This window comes from Salmo salar, chromosome 10 (assembly GCF_965601325.2).
Source record: "Salmo salar chromosome 10, fSalSal1, whole genome shotgun sequence".
Classification (NCBI taxonomy): domain Eukaryota; kingdom Metazoa; phylum Chordata; class Actinopteri; order Salmoniformes; family Salmonidae; genus Salmo; species Salmo salar.
The window spans coordinates 117743995-117771608 of record NC_138300.1 but is presented as its reverse complement, the minus strand read 5'-3'; the positions used below and the strand labels follow the sequence as shown (position 1 = coordinate 117771608).

At 45.4% G+C, this 27614-nt stretch overlaps 1 protein-coding gene across 1 annotated transcript; it reads right to left on the bottom strand.

Annotated features, from left to right (window-relative positions):
* Nucleotides 1–1332: 1332 nt before the first annotated feature.
* On the bottom strand, nt 1333–27459 carry LOC106561670 (L-lactate dehydrogenase B-A chain). The gene is made up of 8 exons (XM_014125841.3): nt 27086–27459; nt 26421–26557; nt 5330–5447; nt 4928–5101; nt 4605–4778; nt 4193–4310; nt 3783–3906; nt 1333–2525 (listed from the first exon to the last, which is right to left on the bottom strand). Exons 1-8 carry the CDS (start codon nt 27138–27140, stop codon nt 2358–2360), a joined length of 1068 nt encoding a protein of 355 aa, XP_013981316.1. The 5' UTR covers nt 27141–27459; the 3' UTR covers nt 1333–2357.
* Between the last annotated feature and the right edge of the window lie 155 nt (nt 27460–27614).

The window sequence follows — 27614 nt, the reverse complement described above, 5'->3', positions numbered from 1 at the left end:
ATGTCAATGTGTAATTAGTATGTATATATGTTATTACATTCAGTGGTGTAAAGTAACTAAGTAAAAATACTTTGAAGTACTACTTTAGTATTTTTGGGGGGTATCTGTACTTACTATTTATATTTTTGACAACTTTTACTCCACTACATTCCTAAAGACGATGTGTACTTTTTACTCCCATATATCCTCCACATTGACTCGGTACCGGTACCTCCTGTATATAGCCTCCTATTATGTACATTTATTGTGTTACTTTTTTATTGATTCGATTTTTTTTCCTTTAGTTTATTTTGTAAATATTTTATCAACTCTTTCTTGAACTGCATTGTTGGTTAAGGGCTTGTAAGCATTTCACTGTAACCCTAACCTGTTGCATGTGACAAATACAATCTGATTTGATTTGATGGATGGTGTTCAGAGTGGTGTGATGGCAGTGTCTAAAATGGTACCCTATTCAGGGGTAAAAAAAAAAAAAAGTGCACTTTATAGGTAATAGGGAGCCATTTTGGCCACAGACCATGTTAAGTATGGTGGACTGTCAGTTGAGTTTTATTGTTTTGTTTTTTTATCACCTCAGAGTTGATTCTTGAAGAGTATAACATATAAATGCCTCATGAATTTAGTTTAGTTTAACTGTCATATCCAAATCAGAACCCAAAATATACGCTTTTTTTTTTTTTACTGTATAGCCTCAAAACATGATTCAAACTGTAATTTGATATAATGGATGGTCAGTTCTTGCATCCATAGCGGTCTATGAAATTGAAAGTAATTACATTTTCTAGCCCCATCTCTCAGCTTTTTAGCGAAACAGTGGTGGGGATAATGCTTTGTTATTGTTTCAACTGCTTATTGGCCCTTTAAATCATTTTTTTTTTAAAATACAGTTAAAATAAGTAGGCCACAACCCCCCTTTTTCGATATTGTCTCATCGCTGCAACTCCCCAATGGGCTCGGGAAGCGAAGGTTGATTCATGCATCCTCCGAAACGTGACCTGCCAAACTGAGCTTCTTAATAACACCTGCCCGCTTAACCAGGAAGCCAGCCGCACCAATGAGTCGGAGGAAACACCGAAGTCAGCCTGCAGGCGCCCAGCCCACCACAAGGAGTCGCTAGAGCGCGATGAGCCAAGTAAACACCCCCGGACGACGCTGGGCCAATTGTGCGCCGCCATATGGGACTCCCGATCACTACCGGTTGTGATACAGCCCAGGATCGAACCATCAAAAAAAAAATGTGCAGAAGACATACGTTTCTAAATCTTAAAACAAATAAATTACGATTGATTAAAAATGATTCTGTCCCTGAAAACTAAAGAAATGAGGCAGGACCAATAAATAATCTTGCTTTATTCATTTACACATCAAACATGATTGACAGATTGTATTTCCCTTCATTCTGACAAGGACAAATGACTGAAGCTTTTGCTGATCCCACACCTGAATAAATGTTATTTTTATAGTGCTGTTCACCAACCCAAAGACGCTGTAATCTGCCCCTTTTCCAGTAAAGCAGTCATGTACAAAGTAACTCTCAAACCAAGTGCCCATGAGACCAACATAGAAATAGAACAAATAGGTTCTATTTCTATGGTGACCCAAACTCCCTCCCAGATAACAGGGAAGCTAAGAACAGTACTAGAGTGTAAAATGGGAGCAGTGACACAGAGTATTTTTGGAAGTCGAGTCATTTTTTTACTGTGTAGCCCAGTTAAGAGTGTAGTGCAGTGCTAGCAATGGAAAAGTTTCAGGTTCAATTACATTTACGTCATTTAGCAGACTCTTATCCAGAACGACTTACAGTAGTGAGTTCAAACATTTAAAATGAATGCAGGGAACAAATACACATTCAAAATATATACATTCCCTGAACTGAAAGTCTTTTTGGATAAAAGCGACTGTTTGCTAAGTGGCATACGTTGAGTTATAGGTGATCAAGAGAGTGGGGATCTGTCCCAATTATCTATCCTTCCTCCAAAAATGTGCACTAGTTCCATTTACATTTTAGTCATTTAGCAGACGCTCTTATCCAGAGCGACTTACAGTAGTGAATGCATACATTTCATAAATTTTTTCTCCGTACTGGTCCCCCGTGGGAATCGAACCCACAACCCTGGCGTTGCAAACACCATGCTCTACCAACTGAGCTACACGGGACTCCCTTCCCTTCATTGATTTGAAAGGAAATTACTGATGTAAACTCGCACTGGCCCATGCCTCCAGCGATCCAATGCTTTTGGATTGTGTGAATCTAGATTATAAGATTAGATACATTTTGTAGATTCGAAAATTGTGAAGGAGATATTATTGGGACGCAGCCTGGTGGTGAGTGGAGTGTGGCGCCCCCTCTTGTTCTGTTACACATCCGTCAGGTCCTTCTGTATGCCCCACAGTGTGTCAGCGCTCTGTTTTAATTGGCCAATCTCATTATCCGTCAGGGTCATGTTAATCACGCTGGCCACGCCCCCAGCGTTCAGGACACACGGCAGACTCAGGTACACCTCGTCCTTGACCCCGTACATGCCCTGAAGATCAACAGCATGGACACTTTAGAGCAGTGTAGGTATGTGTGTAGTTATTTGTGTGCATGTATTTATATCTATTGTCTGTAACACACACACACCCCCATTCAGTTTGGGGTCACTTAGAAATGTCCTTGTTTTTGAAAGAAAGATTAAGATGGGCAAAAGAACATAGTGCGGCAGGTAGCCTAGTGGTTACAGGTTTAGACTTATAACCGAAAGGTTGCAAGATCGAATCCCCGAGCTGACAAGGTAAAAATCTGTCATTCGGCCCCTGTTCCTAGGCCGGCATTGAAAATAAGAATTTGTTCTTAACTGACTTGCCTCGTTAAATAAAGGTTAATAAATAAATAGACACTGGATAGAGGAACTCTGCCTAGAAGGCCAGCATCCCAGAGTTGCCTCTTCACTGTTGATGTTGAGACTGGTGTTTTGCGGGTACTATTTAATGAAGCTGCCAGTTGAAGACTTGTGAGGCTTCTGTTTCTCAAACTAGATACTCTAACGTACTTGTCCTCTTGCTCAGTTGTGCACCGGGGCCTCCCACTCCTCTTTCTATTCTGGTTAGAGACAGTTTGCGCTGTTCTGTGAAGGGTGTAGTACACAGCGTTGTACGAGATCTTCAGTTTCTTGCCAATTTCTCACATGGAATAGCCTTCAATTCTCAGAACAAGAATAGACTGACGAGTTTCAGAAGAAGGTTTCTGGCCATTTTGAGCCTGTAATCGAACACACAAATGCTGATGCTCCAGATACTCAACTAGTCTAAAGAAGGACAGTTTTATTGCTTCTTTAATCAGAACACAGTTTTCAGCTGTGCTAACATAATTGCAAAAGGGTTTTCTAATGATCAATTTGCCTTTTAAAATGATCAACTTGGATTAGCTAACACAACGTGCCATTGGAACACAGGAGTGATGGTGGCTGATAATGGGCCTCTGTAGATATGCCATAAATAAATCAGCCGTTTCCAGCTACAATAGTCATTTACAACATTAATGTCTACACTGTATTTCTGATCAATTTGATGTTATTTTAAATGGACAAAACATTTGCTTTTCTTTCAAAAACAAGGACATTTCTATGTGACCCCAAACTTTTGAACGGTAGTATGTGTGTTGTGCATTATGGGTATGCTGGGTATGCTGTAATCTGTGGGTGTAGGTGTGTGCTTGTACATTAGATAAGTGTCTACACACTGACACACATTCTACACTCTCTCACATACACTTACATATACAGCACTGTGTGTGTCCTTACCTTGACCATGGTAGAGACAGGGTGGATTCTGTTCATGTTCCTGAGCAGACTCTCTGTCAGGTCAGCCACACTCAGGCCAATGGCCCAGTTAGTATAGCCCTTCAGCGTGATCACTTCATAGGCACTGAAACTCACACAGTCACAGTTTTAAATCTCACTAGCCTTGCAGTTCGAAAAGCAGGGGAGTAACCGGTGGGTTGCCGGTTCGAATCCCAAGGCTGACAGTAAAAATGATTGTGGAAGTGAGCAGGCAACCAGACTGCCGTTGTGACCTTGAGCACAACATACACAGAAATCCATAACAGTGAGAGAACAGAACTACAGAAATTAAACTTCAAATTACATCGATTTACACCAATAGCAATAGAGATAACAGGTTGCTTGAATAGGACTGTGTAGGCCGACATTACCTGTCGACCACCTGCTTGTGTGTCTCCTTCCAGTTCTCCTGGTCAGCATCAGTACCGATGTCAGGGTTCAGCGTCTGCAGGTTAACGCCTGCTACGTTAGCACCGCTCCACACAGGCACTAAAACACACACACAGTTAACCTAATTAACACTTAACTAACCTAATTAACACTTAACTCCTTAAGGCCCAGATAGATTGGCAGGTATCTCACGTCTCACCTTTATCACAGTAACCCTAAAGAAGGGGGTTGCTACTATTTATAGTAGAAGAATTCTAAAGCCTATTTGAATGGTATAAAAACACACACTTGTCCTGACTTCCTGAGTGTGTGTTCTTTAATTTGTCCTAATTATGCACCACACACGCTCACACCACACACACACACACACACACACACACACCGGACACTTACCGCTGGTGTCTCCGTGTTCTCCCAGGATCCATCCGTTGAAGCTGGTAGTGTGGATGCCCAGTTTGTCTGCCATCAGGTAACGGAATCGGGCGGAGTCCAGGTTGGTGCCACTGCCGATGACGCGGTGCTTGGGCAGGCCACTCAACTTCCAGGTCACATAGGTCAGCACATCAACTATGGCCAGGGAGAGACTTCTGGGCTTAGACTACACTGCTTTAACAAATAACTGGAGTCACTAACACTAGTATGTGTGTGTGTGTGTGTGTGTGTGTGTGTGTGTGTGTGTGTGTGTGTGTGTGTGTGTGTGTGTGTGTAGTGAGTACCTGGGTTGGAGACCACGATGATGATGCAGTTGGGGGAGTGTTTGATGATCTGAGGGATGATGTGTTTAAAGATGTTGACATTCCTCTGAACCAGATTCAACCTGCTCTCTCCTTCCTGTTGACGTACGCCCGCCGTTACCACGACGATGCGAGAGTTAGCCGTCACAGAGTAGTCTGGCCGTGGGAGACAAATTAACAAGTTCAGTTTATTAGGACATTTATAACATATCAAAAGACAACGTGACCAATAAAATCGAGAATTATACTAAAAAGTCAAAACACTTATTTATATCGTGGTCCCCTCAGTCAGTAAGGGTACTGAATATCACAAAGACATTTGACACGTAGAGGGTGGCCATCTTGGCTCTCTGGTTACCTAGTTTCCCATTTCTATAGACTCACCTTTGCCTGCGACTATCTTGGGTGTTTTAAGGAAGAGGCTGCCGTGCTGCAGATCCATAATCTCTCCCTTCAGCTTGTCTTCCATCACGTCCACCAAGGCCAGCTCATCAGCTAGCTCCTGCAGAGATATAGCCCCAATACAGGTAATTCATATAAGTAAATGGTAATATTATTGATTACATATAATTTGCATGTGCGCTTCTAAAAACCAATGTTTTATAAATTATTTGAACACACAATGAATGAGGTGTTCCTACATGAGCAATAACATAGCACAAAAGCATAGCAACAACCTTGTTATGACACTAATAAAGAGGGAATGTTTGTGTACTACAGAAAACTGAGAGATGAGTAGTAACAGGTTATACTGTAACATAGGGTGGGGTTAGACTAGATAGGTTATACTGTAACACAGGGTGGGGTTAAACTAGTTATACTGTAACACAGGGTGGGGGTTAGACTAGTTATACTGTAACACAGGGTGGGGGTTAGACTAGACAGGTTATACTGTAACACAGGGTGGGGTTAAACTAGTTATACTGTAACACAGGGTGGGGGTTAGACTAGACTGGTTATACTGTAACACAGGGTGGGGGTTAGACTAGTTATACTGTAACACAGGGTGGGGGTTAGACTAGTTATACTGTAACACAGGGTGGGGGTTAGACTAGACTGGTTATACTGTAACACAGGGTGGGGTTAGACGAGACAGGTTATACTGTAACACAGGGTGGGGGTTAGACTAGTTATACTGTAACACAGGGTGGGGGTTAGACTAGACAGGTTATACTGTAACACAGGGTGGGGTTAGACTAGACAGGTTATACAGTAACACAGGGTGGGGTTAGACTAGACAGGTTATACAGTAACACAGGGTGGGGTTAGACTAGACAGGTTATACAGTAACACAGGGTGGGGTTAGACTAGACAGGTTATACTGTAACACAGGGTGGGGGTTAGACTAGAATGGTTATACTGTAACACAGGGTGGGGGTTAGACTAGTTATACTGTAACACAGGGTGGGGGTTAGACTAGTTATACTGTAACACAGGGTGGGGGTTAGACTAGTTATACTGTAACACAGGGTGGGGGTTAGACTAGACTGGTTATACTGTAACACAGGGTGGGGTTAGACTAGACAGGTTATACTGTAACACAGGGTGGGGGTTAGACTAGTTATACTGTAACACAGGGTGGGGGTTAGACTAGTTATACTGTAACACAGGGTGGGGGTTAGACTAGTTATACTGTAACACAGGGTGGGGGTTAGACTAGACTGGTTATACTGTAACAGGGTGGGGGTTAGACTAGACAGGTTATACTGTAACACAGGGTGGGAGTTAGACTAGACAGGTTATACTGTAACACAGGGTGGGGGTTAGTCTAGACTGGTTATACTGTAACACAGGGTGGGGGTTAGACTAGAATGGTTATACTGTAACACAGGGTGGGGGTTAGTCTAGACTGGTTATACTGTAACACAGGGTGGGGGTTAGTCTAGACTGGTTATACTGTAACACAGGGTGGGGTTAGACTAGACTAGTTATACTGTAACACAGGGTGGGGGTTAGACTAGTTATACTGTAACACAGGGTGGGGGTTAGACTAGTTATACTGTAACACAGGGTGGGGGTTAGACTAGACTAGTTATACTGTAACACAGGGTGGGGGTTAGACTAGACTGGTTATACTGTAACACAGGGTGGGGGTTAGACTAGACAGGTTATACTGTAACACAGGGTGGGGGTTAGACTAGACAGGTTATACTGTAACACAGGGTGGGGGTTAGTCTAGACTGGCTATACTGTAACACAGGGTGGGGGTTAGACTAGAATGGTTATACTGTAACACAGGGTGGGGGTTAGTCTAGACTGGTTATACTGTAACACAGGGTGGGGGTTAGTCTAGACTGGTTATACTGTAACACAGGGTGGGGTTAGACTAGTTATACTGTAACACAGGGTGGGGGTTAGACTAGTTATACTGTAACACAGGGTGGGGGTTAAACTAGTTATACTGTAACACAGGGTGGGGGTTAGACTGGTTATACTGTAACACAGGGTGGGGGTTAGACTAGTTATACTGTAACACAGGGTGGGGGTTAGACTAGTTATACTGTAACACAGGGTGGGGTTAGACTAGACAGGTTATACTGTAACAAAGGGTGGGGTTAGACTAGACTGGTTATACTGTAACACAGGGTGGGGGTTAGTCTAGACTGGTTATACTGTAACACAGGGTGGGGGTTAGACTAGAATGGTTATACTGTAACACAGGGTGGGGGTTAGACTACAGGTTATACTGTAACACAGGGTGGGGGTTAGACTAGACAGGTTATACTGTAACACAGGGTGGGGTTAGACTAGTTATACTGTAACACAGGGTGGGGTTAGACTAGACAGGTTATACTGTAACACAGGGTGGGGCTAGACTAGACTGGTTATACTGTAATACAGGGTGGGGGTTAGACTAGAATGGTTATACTGTAACACAGGGTGGGGGTTAGACTAGACTGGTTATACTGTAACACAGGGTGGGGGTTAGACTAGACAGGTTATACTGTAACACAGGGTGGGGTTAGACTAGACATACTGTAACACAGGGTGGGGTTAGACTAGACTGGTTATACTGTAACACAGGGTGGGGGTTAAACTAGACAGGTTATACTGTAACACAGGGTGGGGGTTAGACTAGTTATACTGTAACACAGGGTGGGGGTTAGACTAGACAGGTTATACTGTAACACAGGGTGGGGGTTAGACTAGACAGGTTATACTGTAACACAGGGTGGGGTTAGACTAGACTGGTTATACTGTAACAAAGGGTGGGGGTTAGACTAGACAGGTTATACTGTAACACAGGGTGGGGTTAGACTAGTTATACTGTAACACGTGGTGGGGGTTAGACTAGACTGGTTATACTGTAACACAGGGTGGGTTTAGACTAGACTGGTTATACTGTAACACAGGGTGTGGGTTAGACTAGACTGGTAATACTGTAACACAGGGTGGGGGTTAGACTAGACTGGTTATACTGTAACACAGGGTGGGGTCAGACTAGTTATACTGTAACACAGGGTGGGGTTAGACTAGACAGGTTATACTGTAACACAGGGTGGGGGTTAGACTGGACAGGTTATACTGTAACACAGGGTGGGGGTTAGACTAGACAGGTTATACTGTAACACAGGGTGGGGGTTAGACTAGTTATACTGTAACACGGGGTGGGGGTTAGACTAGACTGGTTATACTGTAACACAGGGTGGGGTTAGACTAGTTATACTGTAACACAGGGTGGGGGTTAGACTAGACAGGTTATACTGTAACACAGGGTGGGATTAGACTAGACAGGTTATACTGTAACACAGGGTGGGGGTTAGACTATACTAGTTATACTGTAACACAGGGTGGGGGTTAGACTAGACTGGTTATACTGTAACACAGGGTGGGGTTAGACTGGTTATACTGTAACACAGGGTGGGGGTTAGACTAGACAGGTTATACTGTAACACAAGGTGGGGTTAGACTAGTTATACTGTAACACAGGGTGGGGGTTAGACTAGAATGGTTATACTGTAACACAGGGTGGGGGTTACTCTAGACAGGTTATACTGTAACACAGGGTGGGGTTAGACTAGACAGGTTATACTGTAACACAGGGTGGTGGTTAGACTAGTTATACTGTAACACAGGGTGGGGGTTAGTCTAGACAGGTTATACTGTAACACAGGGTGGGGTTAGACTAGACAGGTTATACTGTAACACAGGGTGGGGGTTGGTCTAGACAGGTTATACTGTAACACAGGGTGGGGTTAGACGAGACTGGTTATACTGTAACACAGGGTGGGGTTAGACTAGACAGGTTATACTGTAACACAGGGTGGGGGTTAGACTAGTTATACTGTAACACAGGGTGGGGGTTAGACTAGACAGGTTATACTGTAACACAGGGTGGGGTTAGACTAGACAGGTTATACAGTAACACAGGGTGGGGTTAGACTAGACAGGTTATACTGTAACACAGGGTGGGGTGTTAGACTAGACAGGTTATACTGTAACACAGGGTGGGGTTAGACTAGACAGGTTATACTGTAACACAGGGTGGGGGTTAGACTAGTTATACTGTAACACAGGGTGGGGGTTAGACTAGTTATACTGTAACACAGGGTGGGGGTTAGACTAGACTGGTTATACTGTAACACAGGGTGGGGGTTAGTCTAGACTGGTTATACTGTAACACAGGGTGGGGGTTAGACTAGAATGGTTATACTGTAACACAGGGTGGGGGTTAGACTAGACAGGTTATACTGTAACACAGGGTGGGGGTTAGACTAGACAGGTTATACTGTAACACAGGGTGGGGTTAGACTAGTTATACTGTAACACAGGGTGGGGGTTAGACTAGACAGGTTATACTGTAACACAGGGTGGGGGTTAGACTAGACAGGTTATACTGTAACGAAGGGTGGGGTTAGACTAGTTATACTGTAACACAGGGTGGGGTTAGACTAATACTGTAACACAGGGTGGGGTTAGACTAGACAGGTTATACTGTAACACAGGGTGGGGCTAGACTAGACTGGTTATACTGTAACACAGGGTGGGGCTAGACTAGACTGGTTATACTGTAATACAGGGTGGGGGTTAGACTAGAATGGTTATACTGTAACACAGGGTGGGGGTTAGACTAGACAGGTTATACTGTAACACAGGGTGGGGTTAGACTAGACTGGTTATACTGTAACACAGGGTGGGGGTTAGACTAGACAGGTTATACTGTAACACAGGGTGGGGGTTAGACTAGACAGGTTATACTGTAACACAGGGTGGGGGTTAGACTAGACAGGTTATACTGTAACACAGGGTGGGGGTTAGACTAGACAGGTTATACTGTAACACAGGGTGGGGGTTAGACTAGACAGGTTATACTGTAACACAGGGTGGGGGTTAGACTAGACAGGTTATACTGTAACACAGGGTGGGGGTTAGACTAGACAGGTTATACTGTAACACAGGGTGGGGGTTAGACTAGACTGGTTATACTGTAACACAGGGTGGGGGTTAGACTAGACAGGTTATACTGTAACACAGGGTGGGGTTAGACTAGCGGTTATACTGTAACACGTGGTGGGGGTTAGACTAGACTGGTTATACTGTAACACAGTGGTGGGGGTTAGACTAGACTGGTTATACTGTAACACAGGGTGTGGGTTAGACTAGACTGGTTATACTGTAACACAGGGTGGGGGTTAGACTAGACTGGTTATACTGTAACACAGGGTGGGGTCAGACTAGTTATACTGTAACACAGGGTGGGGTTAGACTAGACAGGTTATACTGTAACACAGGGTGGGGGTTAGACTGGACAGGTTATACTGTAATACAGGGTGGGGGTTAGACTAGACAGGTTATACTGTAACACGGGGTGGGGGTTAGACTAGTTATACTGTAACACGGGGTGGGGGTTAGACTAGACTGGTTATACTGTAACACAGGGTGGGGTTAGACTAGTTATACTGTAACACAGGGTGGGGGTTAGACTAGACAGGTTATACTGTAACACAGGGTGGGATTAGACTAGACAGGTTATACTGTAACACAGGGTGGGGGTTAGACTAGACTAGTTATACTGTAACACAGGGTGGGGGTTAGACTAGACAGGTTATACTGTAACACAAGGTGGGGTTAGACTAGTTATACTGTAACACAGGGTGGGGGTTAGACTAGAATGGTTATACTGTAACACAGGGTGGGGGTTACTCTAGACAGGTTATACTGTAACACAGGGTGGGGGTTAGACTAGACAGGTTATACTGTAACAGGGTGGGGGTTAGACTAGACAGGTTAGACTGTAACACAGGGTGGGGGTTAGTCTAGACGGGTTATACTGTAACACAGGGTGGGGTTAGTCTAGACAGGTTATACTGTAACACAGGGTGGGGTTAGACTAGACAGGTTATAGTGTAACACAGGGTGGGGGTTAGACTAGACTGGTTATACTGTAACACAGGGTGGGGGTTAGTCTAGACTGGTTATACTGTAACACAGGGTGGGGGTTAGACTAGAATGGTTATACTGTAACACAGGGTGGGGGTTAGTCTAGACTGGTTATACTGTAACACACGGTGGGGGTTAGACTAGACAGGATATACTGTAACACAGGGTGGGGGTTAGACTAGACAGGTTATACTGTAACACAGGGTGGGGGTTAGACTAGTCAGGTTATACTGTAACAGGGTGGGGTTAGACTAGACAGGTTATACTAACACAGGGTGGGGTTAGACTAGTTATACTGTAACACAGGGTGGGGGTTAAACTAGTTATACTGTAACACAGGGTGGGGGTTAGACTAGTTATACTGTAACACAGGGTGGGGGTTAAACTAGTTATACTGTAACACAGGGTGGGGGTTAGACTGGTTATACTGTAACACAGGGTGGGGGTTAGACTAGTTATACTGTAACACAGGGTGGGGTTAGACTAGACAGGTTATACTGTAACAAAGGGTGGGGTTAGACTAGACTGGTTATACTGTAACACAGGGTGGGGGTTAGTCTAGACTGGTTATACTGTAACACAGGGTGGGGGTTAGACTAGAATGGTTATACTGTAACACAGGGTGGGGGTTAGACTACAGGTTATACTGTAACACAGGGTGGGGGTTAGACTAGACAGGTTATACTGTAACACAGGGTGGGGTTAGACTAGTTATACTGTAACACAGGGTGGGGTTAGACTAGACAGGTTATACTGTAACACAGGGTGGGGCTAGACTAGACTGGTTATACTGTAATACAGGTTGGGGGTTAGACTAGAATGGTTATACTGTAACACAGGGTGGGGGTTAGACTAGACTGGTTATACTGTAACACAGGGTGGGGGTTAGACTAGACAGGTTATACTGTAACACAGGGTGGGGTTAGACTAGACATACTGTAACACAGGGTGGGGTTAGACTAGACTGGTTATACTGTAACACAGGGTGGGGGTTAAACTAGACAGATTATACTGTAACACAGGGTGGGGGTTAGACTAGTTATACTGTAACACAGGGTGGTGGTTAGACTAGACAGGTTATACTGTAACACAGGGTGGGATTAGACTAGACAGGTTATACTGTAACACAGGGTGGGGGTTAGACTATACTAGTTATACTGTAACACAGGGTGGGGGTTAGACTAGACTGGTTATACTGTAACACAGGGTGGGGTTAGACTGGTTATACTGTAACACAGGGTGGGGGTTAGACTAGACAGGTTATACTGTAACACAAGGTGGGGTTAGACTAGTTATACTGTAACACAGGGTGGGGGTTAGACTAGAATGGTTATACTGTAACACAGGGTGGGGGTTACTCTAGACAGGTTATACTGTAACACAGGGTGGTGGTTAGACTAGACAGGTTATACTGTAACACAGGGTGGTGGTTAGACTAGTTATACTGTAACACAGGGTGGGGGTTAGTCTAGACAGGTTATACTGTAACACAGGGTGGGGGTTAGTCTAGACAGGTTATACTGTAACACAGGGTGGGGTTAGACTAGACAGGTTATACTGTAACACAGGGTGGTGGTTAGACTAGTTATACTGTAACACAGGGTGGGGGTTAGTCTAGACAGGTTATACTGTAACACAGGGTGGGGTTAGACTAGACAGGTTATACTGTAACACAGGGTGGGGGTTAGTCTAGACAGGTTATACTGTAACACAGGGTGGGGTTAGTCTAGACTGGTTATACTGTAACACAGGGTGGGGTTAGACGAGACTGGTTATACTGTAACACAGGGTGGGGTTAGACTAGACAGGTTATACTGTAACACAGGGTGGGGTTAGACTAGACAGGTTATACTGTAACACAGGGTGGGGGTTAGACTAGACAGGTTATACTGTAACACAGGGTGGGGTTAGACTAGACAGGTTATACAGTAACACAGGGTGGGGTTAGACTAGACAGGTTATACTGTAACACAGGGTGGGGTTAGACTAGACAGGTTATACTGTAACACAGGGTGGGGTTAGACTAGACAGGTTATACTGTAACAGGGTGGGGGTTAGACTAGTTATACTGTAACACAGGGTGGGGGTTAGACTAGTTATACTGTAACACAGGGTGGGGGTTAGACTAGACTAGTTATATTGTAACACAGGGTGGGGGTTAGACTAGACTGGTTATACTGTAACACAGGGTGGGGGTTAGACTAGACAGGTTATACTGTAACACAGGGTGGGGGTTAGACTAGACAGGTTATACTGTAACACAGGGTGGGGGTTAGTCTAGACTGGTTATACTGTAACACAGGGTGGGGGTTAGACTAGAATGGTTATACTGTAACACAGGGTGGGGGTTAGTCTAGACTGGTTATACTGTAACACAGGGTGGGGGTTAGACTAGAATGGTTATACTGTAACACAGGGTGGGGGTTAGTCTAGACTGGTTATACTGTAACACACGGTGGGGGTTAGACTAGACAGGTTATACTGTAACGCAGGGTGGGGGTTAGACTAGACAGGTTATACTGTAACAGGGTGGGGTTAGACTAGACAGGTTATACTAACACATGGTGGGGTTAGACTAGTTATACTGTAACACAGGGTGGGGGTTAGACTAGACTGGTTATACTGTAACACAGGGTTTGGTTAGACTAGACTGGTTATACTGTAACACAGGGTGGGGTTAGTCTAGACAGGTTATACTGTAACACAGGGTGGGGGTTAGACTAGACAGGTTATACTGTAACACAGGGTGGGGGTTAGACTAGACAGGTTATACTGTAACACAGGGTGGGGGTTAGACTAGACAGGTTATACTGTAACACAGGGTGGGGTTAGACTAGACAGGTTATACTGTAACACAGGGTGGGGGTTAGACTGGTTATACTGTAACACAGGGTGGGGGTTAGACTGGTTATACTGTAACACAGGGTGGGGGTTAGACTGGTTATACTGTAACACAGGGTGGGGGTTAGACTAGTTATACTGTAACACAGGGTGGGGGATAGACTAGACAGGTTATACTGTAACACAGGGTGGGGTTAGACTAGACTGGTTATACTGTAACACAGGGTGGGGGTTAGTCTAGACTGGTTATACTGTAACACAGGGTGGGGGTTAGACTAGAATGGTTATACTGTAACACAGGGTGGGGGTTAGTCTAGACTGGTTATACTGTAACACAGGGTGGGGGTTAGACTAGAATGGTTATACTGTAACAGGGTGGGGGTTAGACTAGACGGGTTAGACTGTAACACAGGGTGGGGGTTAGTCTAGACGGGTTATACTGTAACACAGGGTGGGGTTAGTCTAGACAGGTTATACTGTAACACAGGGTGGGGTTAGACTAGACAGGTTATACTGTAACACAGGGTGGGGGTTAGACTAGACTGGTTATACTGTAACACAGGGTGGGGGTTAGTCTAGACTGGTTATACTGTAACACAGGGTGGGGGTTAGACTAGAATGGTTATACTGTAACACAGGGTGGGGGTTAGTCTAGACTGGTTATACTGTAACACACGGTGGGGGTTAGACTAGACAGGATATACTGTAACACAGGGTGGGGGTTAGACTAGACAGGTTATACTGTAACACAGGGTGGGGGTTAGACTAGACAGGTTATACTGTAACAGGGTGGGGTTAGACTAGACAGGTTATACTAACACAGGGTGGGGTTAGACTAGTTATACTGTAACACAGGGTGGGGGTTAAACTAGTTATACTGTAACACAGGGTGGGGGTTAGACTAGTTATACTGTAACACAGGGTGGGGGTTAAACTAGTTATACTGTAACACAGGGTGGGGGTTAGACTGGTTATACTGTAACACAGGGTGGGGGTTAGACTAGTTATACTGTAACACAGGGTGGGGTTAGACTAGACAGGTTATACTGTAACAAAGGGTGGGGTTAGACTAGACTGGTTATACTGTAACACAGGGTGGGGGTTAGTCTAGACTGGTTATACTGTAACACAGGGTGGGGGTTAGACTAGAATGGTTATACTGTAACACAGGGTGGGGGTTAGACTACAGGTTATACTGTAACACAGGGTGGGGGTTAGACTAGACAGGTTATACTGTAACACAGGGTGGGGTTAGACTAGTTATACTGTAACACAGGGTGGGGTTAGACTAGACAGGTTATACTGTAACACAGGGTGGGGCTAGACTAGACTGGTTATACTGTAATACAGGTTGGGGGTTAGACTAGAATGGTTATACTGTAACACAGGGTGGGGGTTAGACTAGACTGGTTATACTGTAACACAGGGTGGGGGTTAGACTAGACAGGTTATACTGTAACACAGGGTGGGGTTAGACTAGACATACTGTAACACAGGGTGGGGTTAGACTAGACTGGTTATACTGTAACACAGGGTGGGGGTTAAACTAGACAGATTATACTGTAACACAGGGTGGGGGTTAGACTAGTTATACTGTAACACAGGGTGGTGGTTAGACTAGACAGGTTATACTGTAACACAGGGTGGGATTAGACTAGACAGGTTATACTGTAACACAGGGTGGGGGTTAGACTATACTAGTTATACTGTAACACAGGGTGGGGGTTAGACTAGACTGGTTATACTGTAACACAGGGTGGGGTTAGACTAGTTATACTGTAACACAGGGTGGGGGTTAGACTAGACAGGTTATACTGTAACACAAGGTGGGGTTAGACTAGTTATACTGTAACACAGGGTGGGGGTTAGACTAGAATGGTTATACTGTAACACAGGGTGGGGGTTACTCTAGACAGGTTATACTGTAACACAGGGTGGGGTTAGACTAGACAGGTTATACTGTAACACAGGGTGGTGGTTAGACTAGTTATACTGTAACACAGGGTGGGGGTTAGTCTAGACAGGTTATACTGTAACACAGGGTGGGGGTTAGTCTAGACAGGTTATACTGTAACACAGGGTGGGGTTAGACTAGACAGGTTATACTGTAACACAGGGTGGTGGTTAGACTAGTTATACTGTAACACAGGGTGGGGGTTAGTCTAGACAGGTTATACTGTAACACAGGGTGGGGTTAGACTAGACAGGTTATACTGTAACACAGGGTGGGGGTTAGTCTAGACAGGTTATACTGTAACACAGGGTGGGGTTAGTCTAGACTGGTTATACTGTAACACAGGGTGGGGTTAGACGAGACTGGTTATACTGTAACACAGGGTGGGGTTAGACTAGACAGGTTATACTGTAACACAGGGTGGGGTTAGACTAGACAGGTTATACTGTAACACAGGGTGGGGGTTAGACTAGACAGGTTATACTGTAACACAGGGTGGGGTTAGACTAGACAGGTTATACAGTAACACAGGGTGGGGTTAGACTAGACAGGTTATACTGTAACACAGGGTGGGGTTAGACTAGACAGGTTATACTGTAACACAGGGTGGGGTTAGACTAGACAGGTTATACTGTAACACAGGGTGGGGGTTAGACTAGTTATACTGTAACACAGGGTGGGGGTTAGACTAGTTATACTGTAACACAGGGTGGGGGTTAGACTAGACTAGTTATATTGTAACACAGGGTGGGGGTTAGACTAGACTGGTTATACTGTAACACAGGGTGGGGGTTAGACTAGACAGGTTATACTGTAACACAGGGTGGGGGTTAGACTAGACAGGTTATACTGTAACACAGGGTGGGGGTTAGTCTAGACTGGTTATACTGTAACACAGGGTGGGGGTTAGACTAGAATGGTTATACTGTAACACAGGGTGGGGGTTAGTCTAGACTGGTTATACTGTAACACAGGGTGGGGGTTAGACTAGAATGGTTATACTGTAACACAGGGTGGGGGTTAGTCTAGACTGGTTATACTGTAACACACGGTGGGGTTTAGACTAGACAGGTTATACTGTAACGCAGGGTGGGGGTTAGACTAGACAGGTTATACTGTAACAGGGTGGGGTTAGACTAGACAGGTTATACTAACACATGGTGGGGTTAGACTAGTTATACTGTAACACAGGGTGGGGGTTAGACTAGACTGGTTATACTGTAACACAGGGTTTGGTTAGACTAGACTGGTTATACTGTAACACAGGGTGGGGTTAGTCTAGACAGGTTATACTGTAACACAGGGTGGGGGTTAGACTAGACAGGTTATACTGTAACACAGGGTGGGGGTTAGACTAGACAGGTTATACTGTAACACAGGGTGGGGGTTAGACTAGACAGGTTATACTGTAACACAGGGTGGGGGTTAGACTGGTTATACTGTAACACAGGGTGGGGGTTAGACTGGTTATACTGTAACACAGGGTGGGGGTTAGACTGGTTATACTGTAACACAGGGTGGGGGTTAGACTGGTTATACTGTAACACAGGGTGGGGGTTAGACTAGTTATACTGTAACACAGGGTGGGGGATAGACTAGACAGGTTATACTGTAACACAGGGTGGGGTTAGACTAGACTGGTTATACTGTAACACAGGGTGGGGGTTAGTCTAGACTGGTTATACTGTAACACAGGGTGGGGGTTAGACTAGAATGGTTATACTGTAACACAGGGTGGGGGTTAGACTAGACAGGTTATACTGTAACACAGGGTGGGGTTAGACTAGTTATACTGTAACACAGGGTGGGGGTTAGACTAGACAGGTTATACTGTAACACAGGGTGGGGGTTAGTCTAGACAGGTTATACTGTAACACAGGGTGGGGTTAGTCTAGACTGGTTATACTGTAACACAGGGTGGGGTTAGACGAGACTGGTTATACTGTAACACAGGGTGGGGTTAGTCTAGACTGGTTATACTGTAACACAGGGTGGGGTTAGACGAGACTGGTTATACTGTAACACAGGGTGGGGTTAGACTAGACAGGTTATACTGTAACACAGGGTGGGGTTAGACTAGACAGGTTATACTGTAACACAGGGTGGGGGTTAGACTAGTTATACTGTAACACAGGGTGGGGGTTAGACTAGACAGGTTATACTGTAACACAGGGTGGGGTTAGACTAGACAGGTTATACAGTAACACAGGGTGGGGTTAGACTAGACAGGTTATACTGTAACACAGGGTGGGGTTAGACTAGACAGGTTATACTGTAACACAGGGTGGGGTTAGACTAGACAGGTTATACAGTAACACAGGGTGGGGTTAGACTAGACAGGTTATACTGTAACACAGGGTGGGGGTTAGACTAGTTATACTGTAACACAGGGTGGGGGTTAGACTAGTTATACTGTAACACAGGGTGGGGGTTAGACTAGACTAGTTATATTGTAACACAGGGTGGGGGTTAGACTAGACTGGTTATACTGTAACACAGGGTGGGGGTTAGACTAGACAGGTTATACTGTAACACAGGGTGGGGGTTAGACTAGACAGGTTATACTGTAACACAGGGTGGGGGTTAGTCTAGACTGGTTATACTGTAACACAGGGTGGGGGTTAGACTAGAATGGTTATACTGTAACACAGGGTGGGGGTTAGTCTAGACTGGTTATACTGTAACACAGGGTGGGGGTTAGACTAGAATGGTTATACTGTAACACAGGGTGGGGGTTAGTCTAGACTGGTTATACTGTAACACACGGTGGGGGTTAGACTAGACAGGTTATACTGTAACGCAGGGTGGGGGTTAGACTAGACAGGTTATACTGTAACGCAGGGTGGGGGTTAGACTAGACAGGTTATACTGTAACAGGGTGGGGTTAGACTAGACAGGTTATACTAACACATGGTGGGGTTAGACTAGTTATACTGTAACACAGGGTGGGGTTAGACTAGTTATACTGTAACACAGGGTGGGGGTTAGACTAGACTGGTTATACTGTAACACAGGGTTTGGTTAGACTAGACTGGTTATACTGTAACACAGGGTGGGGGTTAGACTAGACAGGTTATACTGTAACACAGGGTGGGGGTTAGACTAGACAGGTTATACTGTAACACAGGGTGGGGTTAGACTGGTTATACTGTAACACAGGGTGGGGGTTAGACTAGACTAGTTATACTGTAACACAGGGTGGGGGTTAGACTGGTTATACTGTAACACAGGGTGGGGGTTAGACTGGTTATACTGTAACACAGGGTGGGGGTTAGACTAGTTATACTGTAACACAGGGTGGGGGATAGACTAGACAGGTTATACTGTAACACAGGGTGGGGTTAGACTAGACTGGTTATACTGTAACACAGGGTGGGGGTTAGTCTAGACTGGTTATACTGTAACACAGGGTGGGGGTTAGACTAGAATGGTTATACTGTAACACAGGGTGGGGGTTAGACTAGAATGGTTATACTGTAACACAGGGTGGGGGTTAGACTAGTTATACTGTAACACAGGGTGGGGTTAGACTAGACAGGTTATACTGTAACACAGGGTGGGGTTAGACTAGTTATACTGTAACACAGGGTGGGGGTTAGACTAGACAGGTTATACTGTAACACAGGGTGGGGGTTAGACTAGACAGGTTATACTGTAACGAAGGGTGGGGTTAGACTAGTTATACTGTAACACAGGGTGGGGTTAGACTAGTTATACTGTAACACAGGGTGGGGTTAGACTAGACAGGTTATACTGTAACACAGGGTGGGGCTAGACTAGACTGGTTATACTGTAACACAGGGTGGGGCTAGACTAGACTGGTTATACTGTAATACAGGGTGGGGGTTAGACTAGAATGGTTATACTGTAACACAGGGTGGGGGTTAGACTAGACTGGTTATACTGTAACACAGGGTGGGGGTTAGACTAGACAGGTTATACTGTAACACAGGGTGGGGTTAGACTAGACATACTGTAACACAGGGTGGGGTTAGACTAGACTGGTTATACTGTAACACAGGGTGGGGGTTAAACTAGACAGGTTATACTGTAACACAGGGTGGGGGTTAGACTAGTTATACTGTAACACAGGGTGGGGGTTAGACTAGACAGGTTATACTGTAACACAGGGTGGGGGTTAGACTAGACAGGTTATACTGTAACACAGGGTGGGGGTTAGACTAGACAGGTTATACTGTAACACAGGGTGGGGTTAGACTAGACTGGTTATACTGTAACACAGGGTGGGGGTTAGACTAGACAGGTTATACTGTAACACAGGGTGGGGTTAGACTAGACAGGTTATACTGTAACAGGGTGGGGGTTAGACTAGACTGGTTATACTGTAACACAGGGTGGGGTTAGACTAGTTATACTGTAACACGTGGTGGGGGTTAGACTAGACTGGTTATACTGTAACACAGGGTGGGTTTAGACTAGACTGGTTATACTGTAACACAGGGTGTGGGTTAGACTAGACTGGTTATACTGTAACACAGGGTGGGGGTCAGACTAGTTATACTGTAACACAGGGTGGGGTTAGACTAGACAGGTTATACTGTAACACAGGGTGGGGGTTAGACTAGACTGGTTATACTGTAACACAGGGTGGGGTTAGACTAGTTATACTGTAACACAGGGTGGGGGTTAGACTAGACAGGTTATACTGTAACACAGAGTGGGATTAGACTAGACAGGTTATACTGTAACACAGGGTGGGGGTTAGACTATACTAGTTATACTGTAACACAGGGTGGGGGTTAGACTAGACTGGTTATACTGTAACACAGGGTGGGGTTAGACTGGTTATACTGTAACACAGGGTGGGGGTTAGACTAGACTAGTTATACTGTAACACAGGGTGGGGGTTAGACTAGACAGGTTATACTGTAACACAAGGTGGGGTTAGACTAGTTATACTGTAACACAGGGTGGGGGTTAGACTAGAATGGTTATACTGTAACACAGGGTGGGGGTTACTCTAGACAGGTTATACTGTAACACAGGGTGGGGGTTAGACTAGACAGGTTATACTGTAACAGGGTGGGGGTTAGACTAGACAGGTTATACTGTAACACAGGGTGGGGGTTAGACTAGACAGGTTATACTGTAACACAGGGTGGGGGTTAGTATAGACAGGTTATACTGTAACACAGGGTGGGGGTTAGTCTAGACAGGTTATACTGTAACACAGGGTGGGGTTAGTCTAGACAGGTTATACTGTAACACAGGGTGGGGTTAGACTAGACAGGTTATACTGTAACACAGGGTGGGGGTTAGACTGGACAGGTTATACTGTAACACAGGGTGGGGTTAGACTAGACTGGTTATACTGTAACACAGGGTGGGGTTAGTCTAGACAGGTTATACTGTAACACAGGGTTGGGGTTAGACTAGACAGGTTATACTGTAACACAGGGTGGGGGTTAGACTAGACAGGTTATACTGTAACACAGGGTGGGGGTTAGACTAGACTGGTTATACTGTAACACAGGGTTGGGGTTAGACTAGACAGGTTATACTGTAACACAGGGTGGGGGTTAGACTAGACAGGTTATACTGTAACACAGGGTGGGGGTTAGACTAGACTGGTTATACTGTAACACAGGGTGGGGGTTAGACTAGACTGGTTATACTGTAACACAGGGTGGGGGTTAGACTAGTTATACTGTAACACAGGGTGGGGTTAGACTAGACAGGTTATACTGTAACACAGAGTGGGGTTAGACTAGACAGGTTATACTGTAACACAGGGTGGGGGTTGGACTAGACTGGTTATACTGTAACACAGGGTGGGGTTAGACTAGACTGGTTATACTGTAACACAGGGTGGGGGTTAGACTAGACTGGTTATACTGTAACACAGGGTGGGGGTTAGACTAGTTATACTGTAACACAGGGTGGGGGTTAAACTAGTTATACTGTAACACAGGGTGGGGTTAGACTAGACAGGTTATACTGTAACACAGAGTGGGGTTAGACTAGACAGGTTATACTGTAACACAGGGTGGGGGTTGGACTAGACTGGTTATACTGTAACACAGGGTGGGGGTTAGACTAGACAGGTTATACTGTAACACAGGGTGGGGGTTAGACTAGACTGGTTATACTGTAACACAGGGTGGGGGTTAGACTAGTTATACTGTAACACAGGGTGGGGGTTAGACTAGTTATACTGTAACACAGGGTGGGGTTAGACTAGTTATACTGTAACACAGGGTGGGGTTAGACTAGACAGGTTATACTGTAACACAGGGTGGGGTTAGACTAGACTGGTTATACTGTAACACAGGGTGGGGGTTAGACTAGACTGGTTATACTGTAACACAGGGTGGGGGTTAGACTAGACTGGTTATACTGTAACACAGGGTGGGACTAGACTGGTTATACTGTAACACAGGGTGGGGTCAGGCTAGTTATACTGTAACACAGGGTGGGGTTAGACTAGACAGGTTATACTGTAACACAAGGTGGGGGTTAGACTAGACAGGTTATACTGTAACACAGGGTGGGGGTTAGACTAGACAGGTTATACTGTAACACAGGGTGGGGTTAGACTAGTTATACTGTAACACAGGGTGGGGTTAGACTAGACAGGTTATACTGTAACACAAGGTGGGGGTTAGACTAGACAGGTTATACTGTAACACAGGGTGGGGGTTAGACTAGACAGGTTATACTGTAACATAGGGTGGGGTTAGACTAGTTATACTGTAACACAGGGTGGGGGTTAGACTAGAGTGGTTATACTGTAACACAGGGTGGGGTTAGACTAGACAGGTTATACTGTAACACAGGGTGGGGTTAGACTAGACAGGTTATACTGTAAAACAGGGTGGGGGTTAGACTAGACTAGTTATACTGTAACACAGGGTGGGGGTTAGACTAGACTGGTTATACTGTAACACAGGGTGGGGTTAGACTGGTTATACTGTAACACAGGGTGGGGGTTAGACTAGACTAGTTATACTGTAACACAGGGTGGGGGTTAGACTAGACTGGTTATACTGTAACACAGGGTGGGGTTAGACTAGTTATACTGTAACACAGGGTGGGGGTTAGACTAGAGTGGTTATACTGTAACACAGGGTGGGGGTTAGACTAGACAGGTTATACTGTAACACAGGGTGGGGTTAGACTAGACAGGTTATACTGTAACACAGGGTGGGGGTTAGACTAGACTGGTTATACTGTAACACAGGGTGGGGGTTAGACTAGACTGGTTATACTGTAACACAGGGTGGGGTTAGACTGGTTATACTGTAACACAGGGTGGGGGTTAGACTAGACTAGTTATACTGTAACACAGGGTGGGGGTTAGTCTAGACAGGTTATATTGTAACAGGGTGGGGGTTAGCCTGGTTATACTGTAACACAGGGTGGGGGTTAGACTAGACAGGTTATACTGTAACACAGGGTGGGGGTTAGTCTAGACAGGTTATACTGTAACACAGGGTGGGGGTTAGTCTAGACAGGTTATACTGTAACACAGGGTGGGGGTTAGTCTAGACAGGTTATACTGTAACACAGGGTGGGGGTTAGACTAGACTGGTTATACTGTAACACAGGGTGGGGGTTAGACTAGACAGGTTATACTGTAACACAGGGTGGGGTTAGACTAGACAGGTTATACTGTAACAGGGTGGGGGTTAGACTAGACTGGTTATACTGTAACACAGGGTGGGGGTTAGACTAGTTATACTGTAACACAGGGTGGGGGTTAAACTAGTTATACTGTAACACAGGGTGGGGTTAGACTAGACAGGTTATACTGTAACACAGAGTGGGGTTAGACTAGACAGGTTATACTGTAACACAGGGTGGGGGTTGGACTAGACTGGTTATACTGTAACACAGGGTGGGGGTTAGACTAGACAGGTTATACTGTAACACAGGGTGGGGGTTAGACTAGACTGGTTATACTGTAACACAGGGTGGGGGTTAGACTAGTTATACTGTAACACAGGGTGGGGGTTAGACTAGTTATACTGTAACACAGGGTGGGGGTTAGACTAGTTATACTGTAACACAGGGTGGGGGTTAGACTAGTTATACTGTAACACAGGGTGGGGGTTAGACTAGTTATACTGTAACACAGGGTGGGGTTAGACTAGACAGGTTATACTGTAACACAGGGTGGGGTTAGACTAGACTGGTTATACTGTAACACAGGGTGGGGGTTAGACTAGACTGGTTATACTGTAACACAGGGTGGGGGTTAGACTAGACTGGTTATACTGTAACACAGGGTGGGGTCAGGCTAGTTATACTGTAACACAGGGTGGGGTTAGACTAGACAGGTTATACTGTAACACAAGGTGGGGGTTAGACTAGACAGGTTATACTGTAACACAGGGTGGGGTTAGACTAGTTATACTGTAACACAGGGTGGGGGTTAGACTAGACTGATTATACTGTAACACAGGGTGTGGTTAGACTAGTTATACTGTAACACAGGGTGGGGGTTAGACTAGAGTGGTTATACTGTAACACAGGGTGGGGTTAGACTAGGCAGGTTATACTGTAACACAGGGTGGGGGTTAGACTAGACAGGTTATACTGTAACACAGGGTGGGGTTAGACTAGACAGGTTATACTGTAACACAGGGTGGGGGTTAGACTAGACTATTATACTGTAACACAGGGTGGGGGTTAGACTAGACTGGTTATACTGTAACACAGGGTGGGGTTAGACTGGTTATACTGTAACACAGGGTGGGGGTTAGACTAGACTAGTTATACTGTAACACAGGGTGGGGGTTAGACTAGACAGGTTATACTGTAACACAGGGTGGGGTTAGACTAGTTATACTGTAACACAGGGTGGGGGTTAGACTAGACTGGTTATACTGTAACACAGGGTGGGGTTAGACTAGTTATACTGTAACACAGGGTGGGGGTTAGACTAGAGTGGTTATACTGTAACACAGGGTGGGGGTTAGACTAGACAGGTTATACTGTAACACAGGGTGGGGTTAGACTAGACAGGTTATACTGTAACACAGGGTGGGGGTTAGACTAGTTATACTGTAACACAGGGTGGGGGTTAGACTAGACTGGTTATACTGTAACACAGGGTGGGGTTAGACTGGTTATACTGTAACACAGGGTGGGGGTTAGACTAGACTAGTTATACTGTAACACAGGGTGGGGGTTAGACTAGACAGGTTATACTGTAACACAGGGTGGGGTTAGACTAGTTATACTGTAACACAGGGCGGGGGTTAGACTAGACAGGTTATACTGTAACACAGGGTGGGGGTTAGTCTAGACAGGTTATATTGTAACAGGGTGGGGGTTAGCCTGGTTATACTGTAACACAGGGTGGGGGTTAGACTAGACAGGTTATACTGTAACACAGGGTGGGGGTTAGTCTAGACAGGTTATACTGTAACACAGGGTGGGGGTTAGTCTAGACAGGTTATACTGTAACACAGGGTGGGGGTTAGTCTAGACAGGTTATACTGTAACACAGGGTGGGGTTAGTCTAGACAGGTTATACTGTAACACAGGGTGGGGGTTAGACTAGACAGGTTATACTGTAACACAGGGTGGGGTTAGACTAGACAGGTTATACTGTAACACAGGGTGGGGGTTAGACTAGACAGGTTATACTGTAACACAGGGTGGGGGTTAGACTAGACTGGTAGTACTGTAACACGGTGGGGGTTAGACTAGACTGGATATACTGTAACACAGGGTGGGGGTTAGACTAGACAGGTTATACTGTAACACAGGGTAGGGGTTAGTCTAGACAGGTTATACTGTAACAGGGTGGGGGTTAGACTAGACAGGTTATACTGTAACACAGGGTGGGGGTTAGACTAGACAGGTTATACTGTAACACAGGGTGGGGGTTAGACTAGACAGGTAGTACTGTAACACGGTGGGGGTTAGACTAGACTGGATATACTGTAACACAGGGTGGGGGTTAGACTAGACAGGTTATACTGTAACACAGGGTAGGGGTTAGTCTAGACAGGTTATACTGTAACAGGGTGGGGGTTAGACTAGACAGGTTATACTGTAACACAGGGTGGGGGTTAGACTAGACTGGTTATACTGTAACACAGGGTGGGGGTTAGACTAGTTATACTGTAACACAGGGTGGGGGTTAGTCTAGACAGGTTATACTGTAACAGGGTGGGGGTTAGTCTAGACAGGTTATACTGTACAACAGGGTGGGGGTTAGTCTAGACTGGTTATACTGTAACACAGGGTGGGGGTTAGTCTAGACATAATACTGTAGCAATGTTTTTGACACGAGTCAGTCAACAACACAGAGCAGTCGGGTCTTACCCTGAGCAGGATGCTAAAAGCACAGGCCATGCCCACCTGGCCGACCCCCACCACCGTCACCTTGTTCCTGGGTGGCTCCGGGTTCCCACTGACCAGGGGGGTCATGAGCTTCTGAAGGATAGAGGCCATGTTCAATGCTGGAGGGAAGGAGATGGGAAAAGAGGGGGGAGAGAGGAAGAGAGAGATGCAAGGGGAGGGCAGACATAGGAAAGGAAAAGAGTGGAGTGAGAGGAGGAGGGAAGGGGTTGGGTAGAGGGAGAGAAAGAGAATGAACCTGGTCAGACACATAAAATGTAAGTCTTTTACATGTCCAAAGCGACACAATAGTGAACCCTCAAACACAAGCAGGACAAACACTTTTCCTGACCCAGCTAGGATTCATTTGGGTTTCATTAAATAATTGATGCACTCAAAAAATAACCTGCGTCGCTTTAAAATGGCAGGCTGACAGCACTGCCCAGAGATTAGAGATTAAGGTTTTAGACATTTGATTCTAGTCTTTAGTCCTGCATGACTTTCGCCTACTACCACCTACACCCGATTCTTAAACACACACAAACAACCATTCAAACAACAGAAAAACCACATCACTGTGCAGAGCTTGTCGATCCTAGCAGGAAACCCTTAACTCCTTTAGGCACAAACAATAACAAACAAATACTTGCTTTGTTGGAGGATGCTCCGAGCTGTAAGATACAAATACCACCCTGTAATCAACATGTCTAAAACCAGAAGAGAGCTATGGTGCCTTCTCCCTGCAACCACAGCACCTCACACAACGACCGTATCCTCTATCCAGTCAAGTCAGGAGGAATACTGTAGATAAACTGCGGCACTACAGAGTCGGAGCATGTGACGCAGGCCCAAAACGAGTGTGCACCACAGTGACAGCGGCACAAAGCTCTTGAACCGGCTCCTCCTCCTGCTTTACTCTGACGGGACAACGCTCTAGGTTTACTAATCAGATGCCAAATGTCTGTAATGACACAGGCCCCATCTGGTGTACCTGCCCTGCACCTCAGATGGCGATCTACACTGTGTATCCTCCACATACAACACCGGTTCTGCCAGTCCCATTCTGTTAAAGATCCCCAAAACACACACATCTCTGGGTCGCTCCTCTTTACGGTTCGCTGCAACTAGCGACTGGAACGAGCTGCAACAAACAGTCAAACTGGACAGTTTTATCTCCAT

Coding starts and splice junctions, on each gene's coding strand:
- LOC106561670 (XM_014125841.3), bottom strand. CDS start 27,140: ATGTTGATTACAGGGTGGTATTTGTATCTTACAGCTCGGAGCATCCTC. Junction 26,558..27,085: donor TCGGAGCATCCTCCAACAAA/GCAAGTATTTGT, acceptor CCTTCCCTCCAG/CATTGAACATGGCCTCTATC. Junction 4,311..4,604: donor AGAACACGGAGACACCAGCG/GTAAGTGTCCGG, acceptor TGTGTGTTTTAG/TGCCTGTGTGGAGCGGTGCT.